Here is a 25,234-nt window from a genome sequence, read left to right on the forward strand (position 1 = left end):
ATCTATCTATCTATCTATCTATCTATCTATCTATCTATCTATCTATCTATCTACTTATTTGAATGTGAGGTAGTGACTTAATTCCAAACTTTGAGTATGCATATCTTAAAAATAGTGTGTTGGAAGCTAGTCGTTATCATCTTTAATCAGATGGAAGATTAGGCACAAGATGTAGCTTTTGGATGATATTGATGCTGCAGAGTCAAGGACCACACTCTGCATAGCAAGACTTTAAAGCATCCGCTGCTAATTTAGCACCATGGTTTATACAATCATTCTTGCTTTCAGATTTCCAGCATGTTATTGGAAGGGCGGAGGAATAACAAAAAGAAATTATATAAACAAGAGCTAAATATTGTTTATTTGAATACTGACTTTGTTTATAAATTTATTTCTACCTATTCTGAATCTCTCTCTCTCTCTCTCTCTCTCTCTCTCTCTCTCTCTCCCCTGCCTGTCTCTTTCTCTCTATAAATATTTTCATCATACTGAAAAAATGAGCAAATTAAAGCCTAAATGACAGAAATGTTTCTTGATACTGTTAAACTCAAATGCACAGAGTTTCAGCTATGTACTTTGCCTAATTGCTGGCAGTAAAAATGAGCAAAGGGATTTAAGGCTTATGATTGTTTTACTTGGAGGGAGTTGTAATTAAGGTTATTAGGGTCTTTGGGGTTTCTGTGTGTTTTAAGCAAACTAGGACTTTATGTCTTCTTTAAAGAGATGGTAATTCTTCCCTTCCTCACTTACTTGCCATGGTAAGTAAGTGCCGTCAGTATCTGTGGGTTAAACTACACGTGCTCTGTTTTGTTCTTTCAGGGAAATCACAGATTAGGTGAATTATTTTTTTTTTGTTTTGTTTAAAATTAGTTCTGTTTCTGAAACTCTGGACAACTTAAAGTAAGAACTAAGAACTAGAGATAAATGATCTGTGTATGTTGTTATCAAAATTACTTTTGAAATACACTTATTTTTAATTTCTTTAAAGTATTTGACAGAATAATTTATTGATTTTTTAGTATTTATTTATTTTTACATTTTTTCTTTATTAAATTACACTTTATTCCCTTTGTATATTTTATCTTGAACATGACAACTGGTTTGTTAACAAAAACTAATGTGGGTCCCTGCAAGATGCTACCATAAAAACAACAACAAAACCAGTTCTTTTTATGGCCTTGAGGTAACATTATTGGCATTATTTCTTCGTATTTTGCCACATATATATAAAAGGCAGATCATTTCTATGTTCTTGCTCAGTGGTGCAAACAGTCACTTTATTTTCCATACTTAAATTTGGCTTCTATCTCAAGGGTTAGAAAATTTTTTCTTAGTGAAAAATTTATTCTAGTAAATTCTGTCAATGAGATGTTTTCACATTTCATTCCTGGGTAAGCCTTGCTCTCCTCCCCCCCCCCCCCCCCGTGCTTACATCAAGGATTGTATCATGTTTGGGGAGGGAGCCCACAAAGGGTGAGTGTCCTGTGATGATGCTCTCTGCTGTTATGGGCTGTCATCACTCATCTGTCAGTCCTTACACTAAGTAAGGACTTAGTGTAGCCCATTGCATGGTGTCCAAACATTAGCGGGGCTCAGTTCACCTGTGCAGACTCTGTATTTCTGTCCTGGTTCTGTGGGTGTCTTTGCTCTCTCAGTTCATTGTAGACACATTTTGGAGGCCTCCTGTACTGCTGCGGGCTAGAGAGGCTACCTCAAGTCCTCTTTTTCTGAGATCTCCCTACTTTCTTTCCCAAGATGTCAGTTTGAATCTCAGGAGAGAGAGAATATTCCTGGTGGGTTTTTACTTTTCAGGTTCTCAAACTTACCAGCAGGTTATGGATTACTTTTTTACCATTTCCATAAGGTGAGAAACCCTGTCCCCTTGGAGGTATCTATTCAGCCTCTCTTTCCAGTTCTTTCCCTCAGAGTCTTTATTCTACCAAACTAGGATAATTTGCTCTGATAGCCTTCCATGTTTACCTATGAGAACATTTATTGTTTTGAGTCTTGAATTTCTGGTTTTAATACTCTAAGCCAAGTGTCTCACAATGCAATAAAATTAAAGAAGAGAACAAACTTTTGCCTGTTCCAAGATTTTAAAATTCTGTTTGGATACTCAAAATTTGAGCATCTGTATTACTTTCTTTGAGCAACCTTCACTAAGCCAGCAAATTCCACTTGTGTATTTGAGTGTAGAGAAGACTAAGGACTGAAAAAGAAGTAAAATGAAAAAAAAAAAACCTCTCTCAGTTAATACTTCAAATTATCACATCATACATAATGTATGTACTTTTTTAAAATAAAAAAATATGAATACTACAGTAGGTTATAATCTGTTTCCTCAACATTTTACATAAAAGGCCTTCTTTATATAGTAACACTGCTATATATAATAAATCAGTGGCTATTTGCAGTCAATATCAATAATTATTAAGTATAAAATATTTTATTGATAGATGTTAGGTTGCTAACTACCCCAACTATTTAAACAAATTCTATAATCTAAGCTGAAGTTATTTGTGCATTTACACAATTAATTTTTTCAGGTAGATCCTTAGAAGTGATATTATTGGGTTAGGCAGAAAGTTCAATATTGCCAAGTTCTAGAAGATTTATACCAGTTTGTATTACCAAGATAGATATTTGAGATGCCTGTTTCTTAAGTTTACTTTTTATTGTAAAAAATGTTTATATTACTACTTTTTGAAAATTTCATACAGTGTCTTATAAGCATATTGATCACCCAACACTTAAGGATTCAACTCTCCACTTTCTCCTACGTACACTACTTGAGCTTTTATTTTCCTTCTTTTTTTTCGTTTTTTCAATTTAGTCCAATTTGTGTTGCCCAGATACTCTTGGCAGTGGTGTCTTCTATGTATTGTGGTCAGCATACCAGGGTCACACAACTAAAGAAAACTGACTCTCCTTCCAGAAGCTACCAGATGCCAGTAGCTCCTCAGAGAGTGGTATGATTTCATGCCCATCAACATCCCCCTCCCACAACTTCCCACACTGGGCTTTTGTCTGGCTTGATCATGTATAGGCCTTGTGCATGTTACTCTGTCTGCTATGAGTTCCTATGTGCCAGTTTCCTGTTGTGTTTGGAAAACAGTGCTTTCTTAAAGTTATTCACTTCTGGCTCTTCCAGTCATTCTACCCTCTTTCCCAGGAAGATTCCAGAGCCCTGTGGAGAGGCATGTGATATGACTGTCTCATTTAGGGCTGAGTGCTTCATAGTCTCTTCATTCTCCTCACATTGGGCAGGTGATGGTCTCTGTGTTAATTGAGATCTACTGTAAGCTGAAGAAAGCCTTTCTGATGAGGGTTGAGAGATAAAATAATCTGTGGGTATAGCAATAAATAAATAGTAGTGATTTTGCATATATATTGCTTTAGCAGAATAATAGTACTAGGTTCTCTTCCAAGACTTATCACCTATCTGTATTCACAGATATGTTGGCTCCATCAACAGTGCCAGGTATAAGTTCCATCTCATGTAAGAAGTGAGCCTTACATCCAATCATAACATGGTTGGTTACTCCCATAATATTTATGCCACTATTACATCAGTGGGCATATTTTGCTAGGCAGATATTTGGAGATTGTCCCACCAGTGTAGGATAATTACATTGACATTAATGCTTTATATCTTTATATTTGTATGTTTTAGGAAGCTTCTACAATAATAGGTTTCCATATGGCTCGTTCAGAAGGCCTTTAGTCTTAAGTTATCCTTCCTCATATTTCCTCTTCTATCCTCCTTTTCCATCCATGGTTAAAGGGGAATAATGGAGACAGAAAGGTTAAATGTTCACTTAAGAAACAAGACAGGGTGTTGTGGATATAAACATATTTTTGTTTTGGCCCAGGTGTGGGATATGGAACTGATTCAGATGGTCCACAGCAGCAAACTATTTGCCTCATGTGGGCTCTGAGAGAAGCTCTTAGCCAGATGCAGATAGTTTAAATCTGAGGACTCTGGAGGGAGAAAAAAATATCAGAGCCCAGAGTTTGAGATCAGAGAAAGAACAAGGCTGCTCCTGCTTCCCTTTTGCTGCTCCTGGTTGCTGTTTTGAGACAAGAAGATGGAGATCTCCTAAAAAAAAAAAAATGACTAGACTGGCTTAAAGGAACCGACAACTCTAACTAGCAGAAAGCAGCTAATAGAACTTCTCTCACTCAGAATCCTTTCTCCCTCAGACCTGATGATGGAGTGTTGGAAGGGATTGGAGTGGAGTAGAGAGAAAAAGATAAAAGAAATGTACAAAAAAGAGTTTTAAAAAGTACTCCAACAACAGGGTTTCACTATGTTACTCAGTCTGGACTAGAACTTGAGCTCTTCAATCTCAGTTCCCAAGCCAATATTTCTTAAAAAATCATTGTTCTGAACTCAATGTAGGACGGGCATAATTCTCTACTTTGATTTATCTTTTGCTACTAGTCTGGTTCATCACATCTCTGTGTGTACGATTTCAACTGATTATTTGTATCTTTAAACTTTTTTAGGTGTTTTTGCTAGGAGGTTTTCAAGTATTCTCAATAAAAAATTGTTATTTGTTGTATGATGCAACATTTTCAATTTATTGTTTTTCTTTTTATGGATTTATCTTTTCTTTTGTATTTATGACTTTGTCACATTGCCTGCTAGGAAACTTTTACTCATTAACATGGACGTAAAAAACTGCAAACATTGTACATAGTGTATTTGTTTGACATGGTTATGAAATTAAGAAACATTTACATGTGTTTGTAACAGTTTCATATGTGAATCTAATTTGGTTTTTATTAATATTATTTATATGATAACATCTGTTCTTTTTATGCCAGTTCTACTAAGCTCCAGTTAAAAAGCCATCATGTTATGGATTAACAATTAATTCACACGGAGAACATTAGCAGAGGTTTATAAGATGACTCAAACATCCTTGTGAGTGACTGAGTTGGATGTCGGTGAAAGGTTGTCGATGACAGCGCGGACCATGGTGTCTTGTCCAAATATGGATGGTGCGCCCAGAGGTCAGACAGCTGTTTAGTTCTGCGAGTGAGGCTGGCTACAAGCATGCGTGCAGGATGGACTTTGTTATATAGATGAACATGAGTATAAGGTCACTGCTACCCTGCTCCGGATGATAATTTAAGTTAGAATATGGGCATGTCATTTGAATTTTTGAGAATGAGCAAGAAATTGAGAATTTCTATTGAACATATTCCTTTGTACTACAAGTAAAACAAAAATGAAGTTTTTCTGGTCGCTCAACTGTGTGTGCAACTTGATAAGGAACAGATTTCCCTAGAAAGCAGCCAATTACACTCACTGCCGTGGGTGCATATGTGCGTGTGCATACACGCATGCCTGTGTGGATCAGTGTAATGATTTTGTCTTGTATTGGACAAAACCCAAACTTCTTATAATTAATGTTTACTGCCTTTTCCTTTTCCCCTTTTGCTACACGCCTTTTGGGGATCTGTTATTGTCAGGGCACTGTAAGTAAGAACAAAAAAGAATAAAGAGTAAGAAAAAGGTTTCCATGATGCCAAATTCTGCATCCCTGAAAATGCAGTTTGAGAAAGTGATTACAAAATACTTGCAAGTGTCTGCTCACGATACTGCTATGCAGTGGTGGGCACCTAGTCTCATCACACCGGCAGGCGAGTGCACAATAATGTTTGCTCCATTTTTGCTCACGCTGTTTATTAGTTGATGTGGGTTTGCTCAAATCACTCCATTATAAAGCAGCTCACGTCATTGGAATTATTAGGTAATTTCTTTGGTGACTTCTCTCTCTCTCTCTCTCACACACACACCTCACTGTTATCCATTGGCTTTACAGTAGTAAGATGTTTTCGTTAATGACTACAAAATAGTAATCACTGTATCACTGTTGCCTTTTGAGGCATTCTAGAAGACAACTGGCCTAAACAGTAAAAATGTCAACTGCAAGACAGTAAATAGTGGGATGATTTATTTTAAATTAAATAAAAAATAAGCAAGTCAAAGCAATGCATGCTTAGTTTCTGGATAGGTGGAACACAGTATTTCAGAGATAACTGAGAATATGTGAAAGTAGACAGACTATTAGCATTTTATCCATGTTACGTGTCTGAGGTCCAACAATAATATTGTAGCTATAGAAGGCTGTATCCTTACTATGGGAAGTTCTCTTATTTTTCTTTGCATTACACTTTGAAGCTATTTATTTTTTAGAAAATTGATAAACTACATTTTTTTTGTCTTTTTTTCCAGTCACACATTACATCATACTAGACTGGTTTAACTTTTTATTTCTGACACATTTACCATAACATTTCTCATAATCTTCAGGAAACTTTCCCTTTGGCCTGCATTTGCTTTAGGATTATTCTGCCATTTTTTCCTTCTTCTGAGTATATCTTTTTGAATTTGTTGACTCAAATTTTTTAATTTATCAGTGAACTTCCTACCAATTATGTTGAATTCTCTGAATATTGTTAATTTCCCCCTTATGTTGTTTATTATTTTGAAAGTATTCCAATTCCTACTCTAATTTGGAAACTTTAGCTGTAAATAAAAACCTGCTTCCCAAGTGTTACAGTTCTAGTTTGTAAACTCAGTTTTCTCCAGTGAAGTGACATTGGATAGTTCAACCACTCTACAGGCCTCATGCTCAGGAGTACTTGGTGGGTTTTAAAATTTTTGCTTGTTTGTTTTTTTTGGGTGTTTTTATTTTTTTTGTTTTGGTTGTATTATTTTTTTTTATTTGAAAATGAAATTAAAGTTGGACAGGTAGTCAGGGACAGGATCTGGAAGGAATAATGGAGGGAAAGAATATGATCAAAATGCATTTAAATTTTAAAATGTTTTAAATAATAAAAAATATAATAAAATGTAACACTTATGAAAGGATTGTTGCAGATTAGAGAGTTAAAGAAATGGGAAAAACCTGATTCAATGCATGTTGTAGGGTGAGAGTCTAACTAGAGGAAAAGATACGAAGGACTATAAAAGACAATAATTGATTGATAAGGACAGTAGGTTAGGAAATAATAATCAAATAAGACAAATGGTTTTGAAAGTATATGCCTGATCCTAAAACTTGAGAGATACAGGACCTAACGTCTGCAAATATATAAATAATTCAGAAAAAAGTTATATAAATATTTGAATATACATTTGTGCTATCTGTTTGTTTGTATTATCATATATGCTTATTCAAATTCATATATAGGAATACTTTTTGGGAGTCATCAGATACTATTAACAATTTTCCATTAGTGTATATATTCTACTTTTGGCTTCCAAGGTTGGAGGGTACAGGAGAGTCAGGCCAGTGAACAACTTGCTCTTAAGTCTGTTCTGTCTACACTTCCCTCTTTGGTGCATCCTTAGAGTCCAGTTTGGGTCATTTGAAGGGGCTTCCAAGGCCTTTTAATTACATAGGTATGCTTTCTATGGGACTTCAAAGGCCCCTTAACCAGGATGGTCTCTGTCTTCAAAGACAGTGTAGAGAGTGGCCCATTTGCAGGAAATTGCATGGTTTGAGGGTGATTTTTGTTTTCTTTGAACTTGTCAAGTAGAGCTCCCTGCTTAAAAAGTGGTGGCCTTTTGCTATTTGACCAAATGGTTAAAGACTTTTTATTTATAGTTTTGAAGATTTCTCTTTAACTTCTGCCAGAAGAAACCTGTAGCTCAGTTTCCCCCATTATCCTCTTTGATGTAACAGCCGTTTTGTTTAAAAGATTTGGTGGGAGACAGTTTAACAATTTTCACAATGTTTTAATGCATTTTTCTTCTAGATGCTGTATATGTTTTGCTTAGTGGAGAAACAAAAAACATGGCTTTTGAAGTAAAAGGTGAAGGCTAGGCTCAAGCTATCTGACCTCAGAAAGGTTTCTTAACCTGTGTTTGTTCACCTGTATGCCTGGAGAGTCTGAGTGATCAGTATGTCTTCAAGAAGTGCACGGATGTGTGGCCTGTCTGTCATACAGCATGTTCTCTAGTGGTGTCTTTCTTTACTGTTGCCTCTCCTTTTTGACTTTCTTCTTTTTCAAGACCTGAATTTACAGAATCATCTTAGAATACTTAGACTTGGTTTTGGGCACCAGGTATGGATTAATGTGAGGTTAGCATAGCTACCAATTAATGCGTATTAAAATGTACTCATAAATAGTAAACTAGACCATTGGTTTAAAAATTGAGAACAAAATCTTTTAAAGTAGATTTAGTAGTGAATTATTAGTGTGCACAGGTGACTGTTGCTGATGATGACCCTGTGTAGATGCACAGGAATACACTAGAGTATAAAAGTGAAAGCCATAACTGTATTATGATTGTATAGTAATCTTTGCCAAACTTAAATGTTAGTATTTTTTATTATAGTTAAAAATTAAATTATCCTCAAGCACAGTAGATCTATGAAGGGTGTGTTCATTTCTTACCTTTAAAACCCAGTGGTGAGAGCTGTGGAAGTCTCCACCTCTAGAACATGGGAGTCTATAGTTAATTCCCTTTTGTGGGTTTTGACATAAAATAGGCCATTTAGTTTGTTTGTCATTTATTGCTCTAAAAGTTAAGATGGTGTAATTTAACAAATACATTGTTTTCTAGAAAGAAGGTGACATATGTAGGGAATTGTTGAATGGACTCTGTAATACTCCTACCTCTCTTTTAAATTAATTTAGTCTTGGCCTAGATAGAAAGAAAGCTTTTACATACAGGCAGTTATATGGGCCAGACACTGACACATATGTTGCAGTACTTAGGAAGAATGCAAAACTGTTTTCACATAGTGTCAGTATAAGAAGCATTTAAATATTTTATGGATCACAAATTTGGATTCGTGAGCATCTACGTTCTATTTAAATAAATAGATTTATCTTTTTGTATAAACATGGAACCATGTGAAAGTGGTGGTTTCACAATCTTCATGAATGTATATATTTAGATCTGCTCATGCTGGGGTTACCATGAGCACAACATTGTGTCTGTATTTTGTTATGGGTCTTTTAAGTATGTCGTTAAAGTTTAAGCCAAGTTGAGGCATGAGTAATTTGTACAACACAGCAGTTTTCTAACCATGGCTTAGAGGGTCTCATGCATTATAACTTTAATATTTTCTTTTGGCATTAGAACAGATTTATGGAATAAATTATTTTTTCCATAAGTAGTCCAGGAGGTGGCTTATTTTATAGAGTAGACAATAGGAGTTGTCCTTTGTTTACTAATCAATAATTAATGATATGGGTACTCACAGCCAAAGAGCTTATGATGTTGAAGGTCTGTCTTCTCTCTCTTTCTCTTTTGTGCATATGTGTGTTAGTAGTTTAGTTTGAGGATAAGTATGTTCATGGTACATTTTTCATTACAAAAATTAACTTCCATTGTAGGACTATGCAGTATCTCTTTTGTGTCCTAGAATTTGTCAAGATGTAAAGAAGAATAAAGCTTGTTAAGGCATGGCCTCACAAACTGAATGTTAGTTACAGAAAATACTTCAACATTTGTGGTTATGGTAAATAATAAATTGAAAGGTTTTATTGTGCTCTATGGATCATTATTCTTTTCCTGTGTCTTGTCTTTTAACTTGAATTTTTATATTAACTCATTAAAATAGCTTCTGAAATATATTTCTTCTTTATATTTTGTTGCCTTGTAGTCATTGGACACAGAGATGTGTTTCATACAGACATTTCCTTTCAAGTATATTATATATTCCTGGCATAGTCACTTCCTTCCATTCTCTCTCCTGTACACCTTCTCCTTCTCCTCATGCTAGTCTTCTTTCTTCTACAACTATCCTTTTAGATTCCACATTCTATCTCTCTCAATTTCATTTCTATTTCTGTGATAAAATATCATGATAAAAGGCAGCTTAGGAAAGAAAAAGAGAAAGGGTTTATTTCAGCTTACAGTTCTAGGGCACAGTTCATCATTGTGGGGAAGTTAAGGAGTTAACTGCAGCTGCCCAAGAATAAATCATTAATCACATCACATCTACACCAAGAGCAGAGAATAACGAATCCATGTATGTCCACTTGCTTGACTGTGCTCAGCTTAATTTTTGTACTTCTTCATAGTTCAGATGTTCCTGTCTAGGAATGGTGCTTCCTGCAGTGAGTTGGGTCTTGATCCATCAATTAACTTAAATAAAATACTCTGAAATGGATAGGCCCATAGTCCACTAAATAGAGACAATGCCACATTGAATGTATCTTCCCAGGTGATTCTAGGTAGTGCCAAGTTGACAATTAAAGCTCACCATCATGAATGTATATGTGTATGCACACAAAACAACTTTATATACCTATAGAAGAATTCCAGGAACCACAAATGAGAGAAAATATGCAATATTTGTCTTTTTGCAGCTAGTTTATTTTTCTTAATATGGTCTCCAGCTACATATATTTAAAAGTAAATGGAATAATTTCATTTTTTCTTTATTTTGTATTTAAACCATGCTTTCTTTATCCATTCTTCTGTTATGGACACTTTGATTTCTAAATTCTTTGTTTCATTTGAGTGTTTACATATTACCTGTGGTCCTTATTCTTGAGCAGCTGCAATCTGGCTGGTGCTGAGTTGATCAGTGCATAAACAGAGTTACCAAATCTCTGAAGTGTTGAGTGTTAAGGATCAAGAGCTGATTGGTAGAGATAAAGAAAGTAGTTAAAGTGTTTTGCATTGTGAACTACTTGCTTTCAGATGCTCCTGTGCATTTCTGTGGCTCCCAACACTATGCATGGAGCTCTCCTTTGCTTTGTTTTTTTGGTGAAACATATTGAAGGGACATTACCTTTTCTGAAGGTGGAATGGGTTGTACCAAAGTTATTTTTTCTCTGACAACTGTTGTTATAGTCTTTCCATCTCTTTTAGTCCTACAGCTGGTCTTGGCTGTTAATGATTTTTGTTAGTTGTTAAGTTAGTTCTAGACAGGTCTGTTCTACCCTTAAACAGGGCCATTTAAGACAGCATCTTCATTTTCTCCTCCTGTCTTTTCTAGAGCTACAGTTCCCGAGTGTTCTGAGCTTCTCTGGGACATGTTAGCTGACTTGTACTAAGCATTAGTGGCACATAGTCCCTGAAGACCTCTGTTTCCTCGAACTGTATTTAAAACGAAAACATGGCTGCGAATATTCTCCCTCAGTACCAATTTATGAAGCTTACGGCTGAAAGAGTGTTGGTTCGAGAGAGTTGTTAGGGGCTTATAATTGTAGTAATTTTTGTTTTGGAAGATACTAGCAGTTCATGTGTTTAAATGATTTGTGACTCCTAAATTTCTTCATTTTAAAATCTATCTTCTAGTGTTAAACTGTCTACAGTGGCATATGTTTTCTTAGAAACAAAAATAAAACAATTAATGGCCTTTAATTCTGCCCTAATTAAGAATATTGATTTCTGAGCAGAGTGTGGTAGCACATGGCTGTGACTTAGTGCACAGGGCATAGAGTTAGGTGTTCAGCCTGAGCTGCCGAGTGGCACGCTCTCAGAGAGCTAGAACAAATTCAATTACGGAAAGAAAGCATTCATTTTTATAAAAGAGTTCCATATTTTTGGAGGGTATACAATTTAGAAATATTATTTTCCTAATGAATAGTTCTAGAGATAATCAGTTATCCAAGCTTTAATTACTAACTGATATTTTAGGTGGATAAGATAGAATTATTAAATAACAGCATTTTTAGCTAAGCATTGGTTACTACATGTGTAAAGTCACAGCTTTGTAAACCTTGTTCTATTTTACTTTTTGTTCTTTGTTTTTCCATTATCCATTTTATTGAAAACAGATTTTTTTCATAGAGTTTATTCTGGTTATAGTTTCCCTCCTTGCAGCTCCTCCCAGATCTTTCCTACCTTCTCACCTGCCCAAATACACAACCTTTCTTTTTCTCTCTTGTTAGAAAATAAGCAGATACCTAAAAAATAATAATACAATAAGATAAAACAAAAAAACAGACAGTCCAGAATAGGACAAAGCAAACAAAACAGAGCCAAAGAAAAACAGAAGAAACACATAGATGCAAACATTTGCACACACAGGAATCTCATAAATACACAAAAATGGAAACCATAATATAGAAACAAAAGACTTGTAAAGTTAAGTCAAAATCCCACTGAGTTCATTTTGTATCGCCCATCTACTGCTGGGCGTGGGGCCTGCCCAGAAATGTGGTCTGTATACACAGCGAGACTGTTGGAGAAAATTAATTTTTCCTTTGTTAGCGGTTGTCAGAGATAGATCCCGGGTTAGAGATGGGGGTTTATGTCCACTTCCCCTCTCAGCACTGGATCCTATCTTGTATAAACCTTATTTTTTAAAAAAAATATTGTTGAAGAACTTGTGGTGAGAAATAAACAGAAATCTTGAGAAAATATCACTTAGCTCTAGAAGGTCAAAAATCTTGGACTTTTTTTAGCCAAGATTTTCCCTTGATTATTATGTTCAGTTTTTTTCTGTATTAAATACATGTTTATTTTGTCTTCTAAAACTATAATGTATGATATTAAGTAGTGTAGATCTATATTTTAATAGCATTTCAAATTTCAATTATTTTTAAACCTTGGCTATAATGACTCTGTTGTGAACATCTACATTAAAATTTGTTTTCATGTTAATTGCATTCCAAGTTTTATGGTGATATTTTATGTGAATACTTAGTTTTGTGCAAAATAGCAAAGTATCCAGATAGGAGTTATGTATTTTAGTCAAATCTTATGTGACTCATTAATTTATGGCCTAGGTTGCTTCACTGAGCTGTTGTGTGGTCCTATACAAAATTGCTGGATTTTCATGGCAGTGTTGTCAAGATCTTATGGGAAGCATCTGGGTACAAGTTAAGTTGTTTTCATTTCATGTAAATTTTTGATGCCACAATTTTACTTATTTTTACTATACACCTTGGACTTGTGGCTGAGTAAGCATGTTAGCAGTTTCATGATTAGCTTCATTAATAAAGTCATCCTGACTGTTTAAAGATCTGTGTAATTTGTAATTTAATTTAATGAGCAAGTAAGGAGTTAAGGTGACAACAGCCCATTGTTTAGTCTCCTTATTTTCAGAAATAAATATCTGTCCATTTGTCAAGAATGGATGCCTGTACCAAGGAATTTAGTGCTTGTCTTCTTTGGCAGGCTAACTATAGAAATAGGGGAGAAGCTCCAAAAGGAGAGCAACAGATCCTAAAAGTGAGGGCACAGGGGTCTTTCCTGAGACTGATACTCTAACCAAGGACCATGGATAGAGATAACCTGGAACCTCTGCACAGATGTAACCCATGGCAGCTCAATATCCAAGTGGGTTCCATATTAATGGGAACAGGGACTATCTCTGACATGAACTCAATGGCTGGCTCTTTGATCACCTCTCCCTGAGGGCGGAACAGCCTTACCAGGCCACAGAGGAAGACAATGCAGCCAGTCCTGATGAGACCTGATAGACTAAGATCAGAAGGAAGGAGAGGAGGACTTCCCCTATCAGTGGACTGGGGAGGGGCATATGTGGAGAAAGGGGAGGGTGGGTGGGATTGGGAGAAGAGGAAGGAGGGAGCTACAGGGGGGTACAAAGTGAATAAAGTATAATTAATAAAAATTAAAGTTAAAAAAAGATGTCAGGCATATACTGGAAACAGATGCCTGCTCATCATCTGCATATGAGATAAAAATGTGGATAACTGGATACACTTAACACATGATCAGACATATAAAACATCAAGATTAACAAGAAGGCCAGACTTAATTTGCAGTTTCAAAGGAACACAATTGGATGACAGAACTTTGATCGGGTTCTAACTATGCTGCTTTTTCTCATGACATAAGTACTAGATATGTGGTATTGCTCCTGGGTCCAAACATATCCAGGAGGCATGTTTGACCTCATGCAGAATTACCATGACGTTTTTCAGTGTTCTCCATGTTTCATGGGATGAGTGTCGTCTTTCTAGTCTTGGGTGGGTATAGATTTTAAAAGATGTTTTGGTTGGAAGTATGAGGCTCTGGATCTCAGCAGGGTGGAGAAGTTGAAACTTACAGAAAAAAAAAAACCAAATAAACATAGTCATCAAAGCTGCAAATTAAGTATTGTTTATCCACCTGCACACTTGAATTAAATCTCACAGAAATAGGCAGAGCCATTTTACTTATGACATTGATAAAACAGTCATGCTTAAGTATCTGTTTTGCCTGTGTTTGGATACAGAGTTAGGGTAGTTACCATGTCTAATAGATGGAAATGTTCTGGTTGAATTACGCCTGGGGTATTGATTTACAATACAGAGAGGTCTGCAGAGATAATTGGAATGAAGGGCAATCTGTCTGAGGACTGGGGCAAGAGGTTCTTTGCAGAACTCACCTTTGTTCTTGTTCTTTGGTCCTGAAGAGTGTTAGAAACCCGGGACTAGAGGAAGCCTTAAGAGATTAGTTAGGTTGCCTGTGAGTCACAGAATCTGGGTGGGCTCCTGTCTGTAAACATTTTAGAGTATCGTTATTAATATCAGGGTTGGAAGAGTAGGGTGGGGGAAGAGAGAAGGACCCAGAGGGGACAAGAGCACCACAAGAAGACCAACAGAGTCAACTAACCTAGGCCCACGGGAGCTTACAGAGATAGAAGCATCAACCAAAGAGCGTACTTGGACTGGATATAGGTTCCCTACACATATGTAGTCAATGGGCAGCTGGATCTTTATGTGGGTTTCCTAGTAAGTTGAGTGGGTGCTATCTACGACATGGACTCTGTTGCCTTCTTTTGACCCCTTCACCCTAATGGGGTTACCTTGCCGGGCCTTAGTGGATGAGGATGGGCTCAATCTTGATGCAACTTGATGTGCTGGCAGGGGGTGGAGGGGCTCCCCTTTTCTGAGGAGACAGGGATAGGGGATAAGGGGAAGAGGATGGGAGTGTGGGACAGCAGGACTAGGATTCTGAGGGAGAGATCTATGATCAAGATGTAAAGTGAATATATGAATAAAAAGTAAATGTAAAAAAGAGATCACTTAGGTTTGGGTGTGGCGCATCACTTCTGCTTTACAAGAATTCCTTATGGGTTAAGTTACAAAGATAGTGGAGGACATAGATTATGGTACGGATTTCCGATTTTTTTTATTGTTTAAGTCTGTCAGGATTCAAGTAACTGAAGCAATGTTTTGTAACAGTTTTAAGAATACCTTTTAAAAAATAAATGTGGGACAAAATTTGTTGATTCTGAAATCTTTGTGGTCAAGATGAAAGTAGTCTTCTGATACATAAATACAAAACAAAAAAGCCTTTAATCTGTGTTGATTTCCTTGGTTCTGTAATTCACTTTCCTCTGTACTTCTTACAATGGAGTATGATTTATGATGATAAAGTACTCTTGGTTTGACCTTTGAACACAAAGCAAGTATAGCTTCACTTGAGATTGTGATCACTGTGGGATAGAAAACCTCCTTAAACAGTCTTCTCTGAGTATAAAACTTTCAAATTCTCCTCTCTTCAAAGCTAGCTTTGAGATTTGAATAACCTTTTTCAAATCTGTAATTAAGCCCAAGAGCAGAAGACATGCAGCACACTGCTCGAACTGGCTGCAGAGGGCTCTGTGCTGGGCTCTGGATGTAGGATCTGGCAGCAACTCCTGTTTTGGCTCTAGTCTCCTATGTGTTTAGAAAAGAATTCTTCTAAATGATAACCCTCAGGGTGGGCTTAGGTGAACACTCCTCTTGGACAACTCTGAAAATGAGTGAAGAAATTAGTGGAACTCCTAAGAAAAAAGAGTAGAATCAAGTCTGTAGCAGAGGTTGTAAAATTATTATAGGAGTAAGACAGGAAGACAACCTTAGCAACCCAAGCTATTGGAATTAGAAAAAGTAATACATTATTTTTGCTTGAGGAGAATTCCATGTGTGTGTGTTTGTGTATCAGGGGTTGGGGGAGGTTATAAAGATATGTAAGATCTGGGCTGAGAGAAATATTCCCTAAACCTGTTCATTGTTTAAGTCTATCAAAGCTCAGAAATTACAAAGAAGGTTTAAATTTGAAGGACAGAAATGGTTGTGGTATTCAAAAAGAGCATTCTTGAAGATAACTGAGTGGTTTGGGGTAAGTAGAGGCAGCAGGTAAAACTGTTTTCAGGACACAAGATTACAGACATTGATCTGGATCATTGCTTTGGAAAGTTGGTACAGTTTTACCTAGAGGGAAAAAGTTATGCTCTGCCATATGTAATATTATCACATTTGTGAGAAATTATGAAACATTTATTGTATGTATCAATATGGATATGGAGGAACATCTGGAAAAGCATTCACGCAATATTATTACTTATAACAGAAAAGGTGATTTTTTTTTTCATCTGAATTGTTTACTTCAGAAAATCTCTGGTTGGTTCTTTTTTTTTCCTTTTTAAAAATATTTTATTTTCATTAATTATAATTTATTCACATTGTATCCCAGATGTAGCCCCTCCCCCACCCTATTACAATCCCACCCTCCCTCTTCTTCTCCCATTTGATATTTTTCTTTTTTTTTTTTATTAATTACACTTTATTCATTTTGTATCCTCCCATAAGCCCCTCCCTCCTCCCCTCCAGATCCCACCCTCCCTCCCCTTTCTGCATGCATGCCACTCCCCAAGTCCACTGATAGGGGAGGTTCTCCGCTCCTTTCTGATCTTAGTCTATCAGTTCTCATCAAAAGTGGCTGCATTGTCCTCTGCTGTGGCCTGGTAAGGCTGCTCCCCCCTCAGGGGGAAGTGATCAACGAGCAGGCCAATCAGATTATGTCAGAGGCAGTCCCTCTTCCCATTACTATGTAACCCACTTGGACACTGAACTGCCATTGGCTACACCTGTGCAGGGGTTCCAGGTCATCTCCACGAATAGTCCTTGGTTGGAGTATGATTTTCTGGGAAGTTCCCTGTGTTCAAATTGTCTTGTTCTGTTGCTCTCCTTGTGGAGTTCCTGTCCCCTCCAGCTCTTACTATTTCCCACTTCTTCTCTGGTTGGTTCTTACAGTTCCAGATTTACAGAATTAAAGCAGCTAAACTGAAAGTTATTTGGAGTACATAGTTTTCTAAGCAAGAGAATGTCCATAGGACAGGTCTCTGGGAGCCCAGGAGATAGGAGGGAATCCTGTGGAACTAAAACTTACCTGGATCAGCCAGAGTTATTGATGCACTGGAAGCTGAGTCATTCTACATAATAGAATGGTGTGGGGTACAGTGTGTATAAAGCGTGGTGCTGTTGATCTGCTCATATGAATATGTGTTCCTTAGTGCTCTAGTAAAGACTGTATGTTCAGCAAAGGATGCCCTCTCAAAGGTAAAAAGATTCAATACCAGATTGTGTAGTTTCCAAAGTTCATATCATGTGCACAAAGATTTTTTTATATTTTCTTAAACTACTATTTTTTAATTAAGAATAACAAACTATGAAAATATTGAATTTCAGGCCATATATCTCTACCTTATTTTTTTTACCCACCTTATCTCCTAAATGGAGTATTTCTGTTGTTTATTAAACAAGGAAAGAAAATCTGGGCCTGGTGGCAGACCTTTCTAATCTACTTGCACTTAGGAGGTAGAGGCAGGTGATGTGTGAGTTTCAGGCCAGCCTGTGCTGTGTAATGAGATCCTCTCTCCACTTGTGTAAATCTGGGAGTAGAGGGAAGGGTAACCATAATCAGCATATATTATGTGAGGAAAAAAATAACATTTTCAAAAAAGGAAAAAAAAGTACAAAAATTTTACAGGTGAACATTTATCTTGAAGAGGTGTCATCTTTTTTTCTTCATTAATTTACTTAATCATTTTACAGCATGTTTGCAGCACCTTCCTCCTCTATTTCCATTCTCTTACACACCTCATGCCATTCTCCCCTCCCTTTCTCCTCAGAGAAGGGGAAGCCGCCTCCTCCATAGCTACCAACTCACTCAGACATACCAAGTCACAGCAGGACTAAGCACAGTTTCTCCCAATGAGGCCAGACAAGGCAGTCCAGCTAGGAGAAAGAGATCCAGAGGCAGGCGACAGAGACAGAGACAGCCCCTACTCCAATTGTTAGGAGACCCACATGATGACTGAGCTGCAAATCTGCTACATGTGTGTAGAGGGTCTAGGTTCAGCCCATGTATGTTCTTTGGTTGGTGTTTCAGTCTCTGTGATCCCCCACGGGCCCAGGTTGATTGACCCTGTCTTTTTGTTGTGTCCTTGACTCCTCTGGCTCCCTTTATTCTTCCTCTCACTCTTCCACAGAGCTCCTTTAACTTGGCCTGTTGTTTGGCTGTGGGTCTCTGCATCTGTTTCCATCAACTGCTGGATGAAGCCACTTAGAAGACAGTTATTCTAGGCTCCTGTCTGCAAGCATTGCACAGTATCATTAATAGTGTCAGGGGTTGGCTTTCTCTCATGGGGTGGATCACAAGTTGGACCAATCATTGGCTGGCTATTCTCTCAATCTCTGCTCCATCTTTATTCCTATACTTCTTGTAGGCAGGACAAATTTGAATTGAAGGTTTTATGGGTGGGCTGGTATCCTTCTTCCTCCACTGGAAGTCCCACCTGGCTATAGCAGGAGGTGACATCAGGTTCCATGTCCCACCCTCCCACAGCATGAGTCTCTCCTGTCCCAGAGATGTTCCCCCACCCATTTCTATTTTATCTCCCCATACATGACCCTGCTGAACCCAACCCCTGTTCCCCTCCCCACTCTGTCTCAATAAATAAAAAAATTAAAAAATTGAAGTAAAGCAATTTTAATAATAAAGGTTGCCCGTGTTATCTATTCCTAAAGAGCACTTACCCTTATTTTCTTCTTTCTTTCTTTCTTTCTTTCTTTCTTTCTTTCTTTCTTTCTTTCTTTCTTTCTTTCTTTCTCTTTCTTTCTTTCTTTTTCTCTCTCTCTCTTTCTTTCCTCCCTCCCTTCCTTCCTTCCTTCCTTCCTTCCTTCCTTCCTTCCTTCCTTCCTTCCTTCCTTCCTTCCTTCTTTATTGATTACAGTTCATTCACTTTGTATCCCAGCTATAGCCCCCTCCCTCATTCCTATCCCCCCTCCCTCATCTCCTTCCATGTCCCTCTCCAAGTCCACTAGTAGGAGAGATACTCCTCCCCTTCCCTCTGACCCTAGCATTTCAGGTCTCATCAGGCCTGGCTGCATTGTCTTCCTCTGTGGCCTGGTAAGGCTGCTCCCACTTCAGGGAGAGGTGTTCAAGAGCCAGCCACTGCCTTTATGTCACAGACAGTTCCTATTCCCCTTACTAGGAACCCGCTTGGATACTGAGCTGCCATGGGCTAAATCTTTGCAGGGGTTCTAGGTTATCTCCATGCATGGTCCTTGGTTGGAGTATCTGTCTCAGAAAAGACCCATGGGCCCTGATATTTTGGTTCTATTGGCTCTCCTTGTAGAGCTCCTGGCCCCAGATCTTTCTATCTCCCCCTTCTTTCATAAGACTCCCTACACTCTGCCCAAAGTTTGGCTATGAGTCTCAGCCTCGACTTTGATACCTGTTGGGTAGAGGCCCTCTGTGGTAGGCTCCTGTCCTGTTTCCTGTTATCTCCATCTTTTGATGTCCATCCCACTTGCATTTCTCAGTGAGGATTGATCATCTTACCCAGGGTCCTCCTCGCTTAGCTTCTTTAGGTGTACAAATTTTAATATGTTTATCCTGTTATATTTTTAATATCCACTTATAAGTGAGTATATACCATGTGTGTCTTTCTGCTTCTGAGATACCTCACTCATGATGATCTTTTCTAGTTCCCACAATTTGCTTGCAAATTTCATGATTTCCTTGTTTTTAATTGCTGAGTAGTATTCCATTGTGTAAATGTACCAAAATTTCTGTATCCATTCTTCTGTTGAGGGACATCTGGGTTGTTTCCAGCTTCTGGCTATTACAAATAAAGCTGCTATGAACATGGTTGAGCAAATGTCATTGTTGTATACTTGAGCATCTATCTTTTGGATATATTTCTAGAAGTGGGATAGCTGGATCTTGAGGAAGCACTATTCTTAGTTGTCTGAGAAAGTGCCAGATTGATTTCCAAAGTGGTTGTAAAGTTTACATTCCCACCAGCAGTGGAGGAGGGTTCCCCTTTCTCCATATCCTCTCCAGCATGTATTGTCACTTTGAGTTTTTTATCTTAGCCATTCTGATGGATGTAAAGTGAAATCTCAAGGTCGTTTTGATTTGCATTTCCCTGATGACTAAGGACATTGAACGTTTCTTTAAGTGTTTCTGTGCCCTTATGTTCAAAAATACATTTTCATGATCCAATCACATTGCCACTTAATGAAGTGTAAACTGTTTAAGGAGAAAAATGCACCATTATCCAAAAAGAGTTTCAGATAACGAATTACATTTTCTGGTTTTACTTTTCTGTTTTTTTTTTGTTTTTGTTTTTTTTCCAGAATGCTAATGGGTTGAAGTACATGATCCTAATTTAAACTTTCTTTTCTGAAATGAAAATTTGTTTTCTATCTTATGTTCTTTTAAATTAATTTATCAATTTATTATTATTTGTAACAATTTATTCACTTTGTTTCCTGGCTTTAGCCCTTCCCCCCATTTCCTCCCAGTCCCACCTTCCCTCCTTCTTCTCCTGCTATGCTCCTTCCCTAGCCCACTGATAAGGGAGGCCCTCCTTCCCTTCTATCTGACCCTAGCCTATCAGGTCTTTTTAGGGCTTGCTGCATAGTCTTCCTTTGTGTCCTGGCAAGGTTGCATCCCCCAGGGAGACAGCTCCTACTCCCCTTACTAAGGAACTCACTTGAAAACTGAGCAGCTAATGGGCTTCATCTGAGCAGGGAGTCTCTGTCCTCTCTATGCATGGTCCTTGGTTGGAACATCAGTCTCTTCAGCCCCTCTCCTGGGCCCAGGTTGTTTTTTGCTCTGTTGGTCTCCTTGTGGAGCTCCTGTCTCCTCTAGGTCTTCCGTTGGAAGTAGGAGAAGACAGGGAAAAGGACATGAGCCTTCCACAGGGGCCCTGTGAGAGACTACCCATCAGGGTATTGAAAGAGATGCTGAGACCCATAGCCAAACTTTGGGCAGAGTGCAGAGAACCCTATGGAAGAAGGGGGAGATAGAGATTTGTTTTAAAATATATGTTTTGAGAGCTTCATACATGACCACTGCATCTATATCATTCTTACTCTCCATCTTTACATTCCAGCTCCACAGAGTCTGTCTTGCCAAGCTCATGATCTTTTCTTTGTAATTGTTACATGTATATTCACCCTTGTATGTGCACACATGTATATATTAGACAGAATCCATTCAATTGTGTTCATATGTATATGCGTGTAGGGCTGACCTTTTGTAATTGGACAACCTAGATAAGAATTTTTCCTTGGAGGCAACTGAGTCTTCCTCTTTTAGAAAGTAGCTGCCAACTATCTGCATCTCTTACCTAGGGGTAGGACCATTTAGAACTTCCTCTGACTGCACTGGTGTGTCAACTTGTGTAATTACATTGGACTTATTCAGACAACCATATTTTTAAAAGTTCATCAACACATTTTCTCTGTCATATCTAGGCAACACACTCCTTCAGCAGGCATACTTGTTCTCTGACTCTCAAAATATTTCTTCCCCCTCTTTCATGATTTTCCCTGAGCCTTATGTATAGGGGTTGCATTGCAGATGTAGCAATGTAGGTTTGTCATTCTATAGACACATAGGCTCTATATTTTGACCAGTAGGGATCTCTGTAATGGTCTCCAGCTGTGCAAAAAGAAGCTTCTTCGATAATGGGTGACAGCCAGATATATCTGTGGGTATAAAGATGAGTATTTGGAAAACAGAAGTTATAGTGGTTTAGAAACTTGCAGTAGCAGGTTCTCTTGGGTCTTTGACCTGAGACTTCTTTCTTTGCATGATGGTATATAGACCAAAAGTCTAATCATACTCATATTTAAATATTTTTGTTCTTTGTTTTTTCTGTTACAGCTAGCTATGTATCAAATCCCATTTGCAAAGGTTGTTTGTCTTGTTCAAAGGACAATGGATGCAGCCGATGTCAACAGAAATTGTTCTTTTTCCTCCGAAGAGAAGGGATGCGCCAGTATGGAGAGTGCCTGCATTCCTGCCCGTCAGGGTACTATGGACACCGAGCCCCAGATATGAACAGATGTGCAAGTGAGTATCTGATTTCTGTCCATCCTATTTTACTGGATATGCAATTTAGGTAAGGTGCTAAGTTTTTTAACAGAAATAAATATAGGTAACAGTCTGTGGATATAGTCTAAACTAAAACTTTCAAAAATGAATAGTGTAGAATATTTTGTATAGCTGTGTATCACAAGTCAGGCACATTTTCTTTCAGTTATTTAGATTAACCATTTTTGTGTTATGTTGGTATACAAATGCTTCTAGATAGAACTTTGTAAGGAGAAATTACTGCTTGCAAACCAACCAACCAATCAACCAACCACCCCACCCGTATAATCACATAAGATTTTACTATGCATGGAAAAATCCTCTTTGATTTAACCTTAGTTTTGTAGATCCTTTTCTTTTTCTTTTAATTAATTCTTGATTTTATTTGATATATATATATCTTTTTTTAAAATATATATCTATTAATTTAAAGCACCATTACTGATAAAGATGCAGTTTAGGTGTTTAGTTTCTTTTTCTTTCAAAGCATTCTAGTCAAGTAACATGAGAAACAGTTTTTAACCAAAGTCAAAATAGAAATATTTAAGCTTAGATGAAATTTGGATTTCCTTTAATTTCATGATTGTTTGGGTTATTAGAGGAACATAACTCATGGTAAGTATCAATACCTTGGCCAAATTTCTAAGTATATCTTATTTCTTTAAGGTGTGTGATTTGACCGTCCATAGGAGAGTAGGTATACCTGGAAACAATTTTCTGTTCTTAATTCCTCAATCATCTCTTGTGGAATTTGAGTATCTTATTGTTTACATTTGTTCACACCTTTCATTGTGCAAGATGATAAAGCTAGAAGTGGCTAGCTTGAAGCATTTATTATAAATTTTAGAACTAGCATGATGCGAATTGTGTGTATGGGCAACAGTCTGACCATACAATGTCCTATCCAATCGGGATATTAGTGAGTGAAAAATGATGCTACTATTAATTGTTTAAGGGTATGCACCATAATTCAGGATGTTCTTGGACAAATTTCTATAAACAGTCGTCTCTGCAGGAGTTCCTGTTGCACCAGCAGTTTTCTTCAGAACTCCAGACAAAGGTTAACAGGCACACATGACCATGTTGACCATTTTCTAAGAAATGGAAAATAATGTTTATAAGTCAGGCTTTAGAAAGTGAGTTTATGTGTGAGAATGGACTTGTTATGGTTTTACTGTTTTTAAGTGATTGCAATCAATACTGGGAACTACAGAGAAAAAGGAACTCATGACTTATATAATACAAGCAAGAAGTGCTTATCAGCAAAACTCTACAAAACTGAGTGAAAGTAGAATAATTTGTTGTACATGACATCAGATTATTATGGTTTTCCCATGCTATTGTTTTGTTTTTCAGTCTTAGCCTGTATTATTACTAATTTTTGTATTGCATCAACAGAATGGGAATAATTTATATTACAATACTGGTTATAGACAGAATTTGAAATTATAGCCACTTTTTTCTGAGATTATTACTTGTTGATAGATATATAAACTTTAAGCAACAGTAGCTTGGAAAAATCTTGTAAATTAAACTTGCCTTTGTATAATGCTATTTTGTGTAAAATAGTAAGGAGGCAAGTCTGAAGTGGTTATCTTTCAAAGAATCAGTTAGTGCTATGTTTGCTGAAGTTGGCTTCTTGGGATTTAGAGTATGAAGTCTGTAAAATCATAAGTACTCATAAAATCATTTGAATAACATTTTGAAATATGCTGTGATAGTACTAAGAGATAATATAAATTTCAATTGTCCCAAATATTATTTTTGGTGATGGTTCTGTCATATTTTCTCTTTCTCGTTTATTACAAATTTATTTACATGAAAGTTCCTTTGATTCATTGCTATATATTCCCTTATTTAGAAAGCTCAGAAATGAATCTTATAAAATACAAATGTAAGGACCCAAAGCAAAACACTTCCCAAAGATACTAAAAGTTACCATTTGGCTTCTGCCCTTCACATTGTGTTTCTCTGCACAGCTTTGTCTTTCCCTACATATAAACATGTCATAGTTGTGACTTGTGGATCTCTCTATGCTATTTAACATAGCAGTATATATTTTTCTGGGTTTGATATACAACATTTAGCTAATTATCCGTTAGAAACTTGCATTCAAACTTTAACAATTACATGTACTTTGAGGGATATTAATTTATAAATACATTTTTCCATTTCCAAGCACACTTTTGCACATTTGTCTGATTCTTCTTTGTAGCATGTACTTTTAAAACTATAATACTTTTCACAAATCTTTAGGTGTATGTTACTCAGGTTCGGTCGGAGTTTACATAGTGTACATACAGGCATCCATTCATATCTCAATCAACAGCAGACATTTTTGCCTTGACCCTAAACAGGTATTAATGTAAAAATGTTTAAAATGGTATTTTTGTTTCAATATACTTTTCTTTCAAATGAAGCTGTGCATTTATTTTTTAGTACAAATGCTGGCATTTAGCATATTTTCCAGAACATGTAGCTTATTTCTTTTACCTACAAAATTGTCCTAAAATTCTAAAAAATTAAATGAAATATGAAATACAAATCAAAGTTGACAAATAATAAACACAGATCTATCACAAAGAGGAATGAAACATGTAACCATAGGATTCAAAAAGAATGTTGACAGGCACAGTCACAGATTTCTGGTTCAATATTCTCTCTTCTTTCAGCCTAACCACCGTCCTGATTTGTGAACATCACACAGCTATATTGAGATTTAAAACTTTTAGTTTAGTTAAACCCACAGATAATCAAGTTGATTGTTTGTCACAAAAGCACAGTTGTTTAGTTTCTGTCCTGTGTGTCAACATCTATATTATATATGTTGTTTCGTCGTTGTCTAAAAAATAGTGCAAGCAGCCAGGCATATACACATTTTTATAAATGTATATATTTATAAATACATATAAATATATGTATGCTTTGGAAATGGTGAGTGGGACAGCTAATTCTTCCATTTTTCACCTGGACAATTTGTTTGCAAATTTATTATTCCTCATCTGAACATTCAGTTTCTTTCTTTGTTCCTGTGATAGTAACTTGTCTATTGCCGTGCTGTGCTAAGACACCATAACCAAGAGAACTTACAGAAGAGATTGTTGGGGGCTTGCTTAACAGTTGCAGAGCGTGAGT

General features: G+C 36.9%; 1 protein-coding gene across 1 annotated transcript in view; it reads left to right on the forward strand.

Moving 5' to 3' along the window:
- Nucleotides 1–25,234, forward strand: part of Rspo2 (R-spondin 2) — a 161,219-nt gene that overhangs the window by 54,954 nt on the left and 81,031 nt on the right. The window contains exon 3 of the mRNA XM_055626619.1: nt 21,890–22,078. Coding sequence (XP_055482594.1) covers nt 21,890–22,078 — 189 coding nt within the window. The remainder of the gene's footprint in view (nt 1–21,889; nt 22,079–25,234) is intronic.

Source organism: Psammomys obesus, unplaced genomic scaffold (genome assembly GCF_907164565.1).
Source record: "Psammomys obesus unplaced genomic scaffold, mPsaObe1.curated_primary_1811, whole genome shotgun sequence".
In the NCBI taxonomy this organism is placed as follows: Eukaryota; Metazoa; Chordata; class Mammalia; order Rodentia; family Muridae; genus Psammomys; species Psammomys obesus.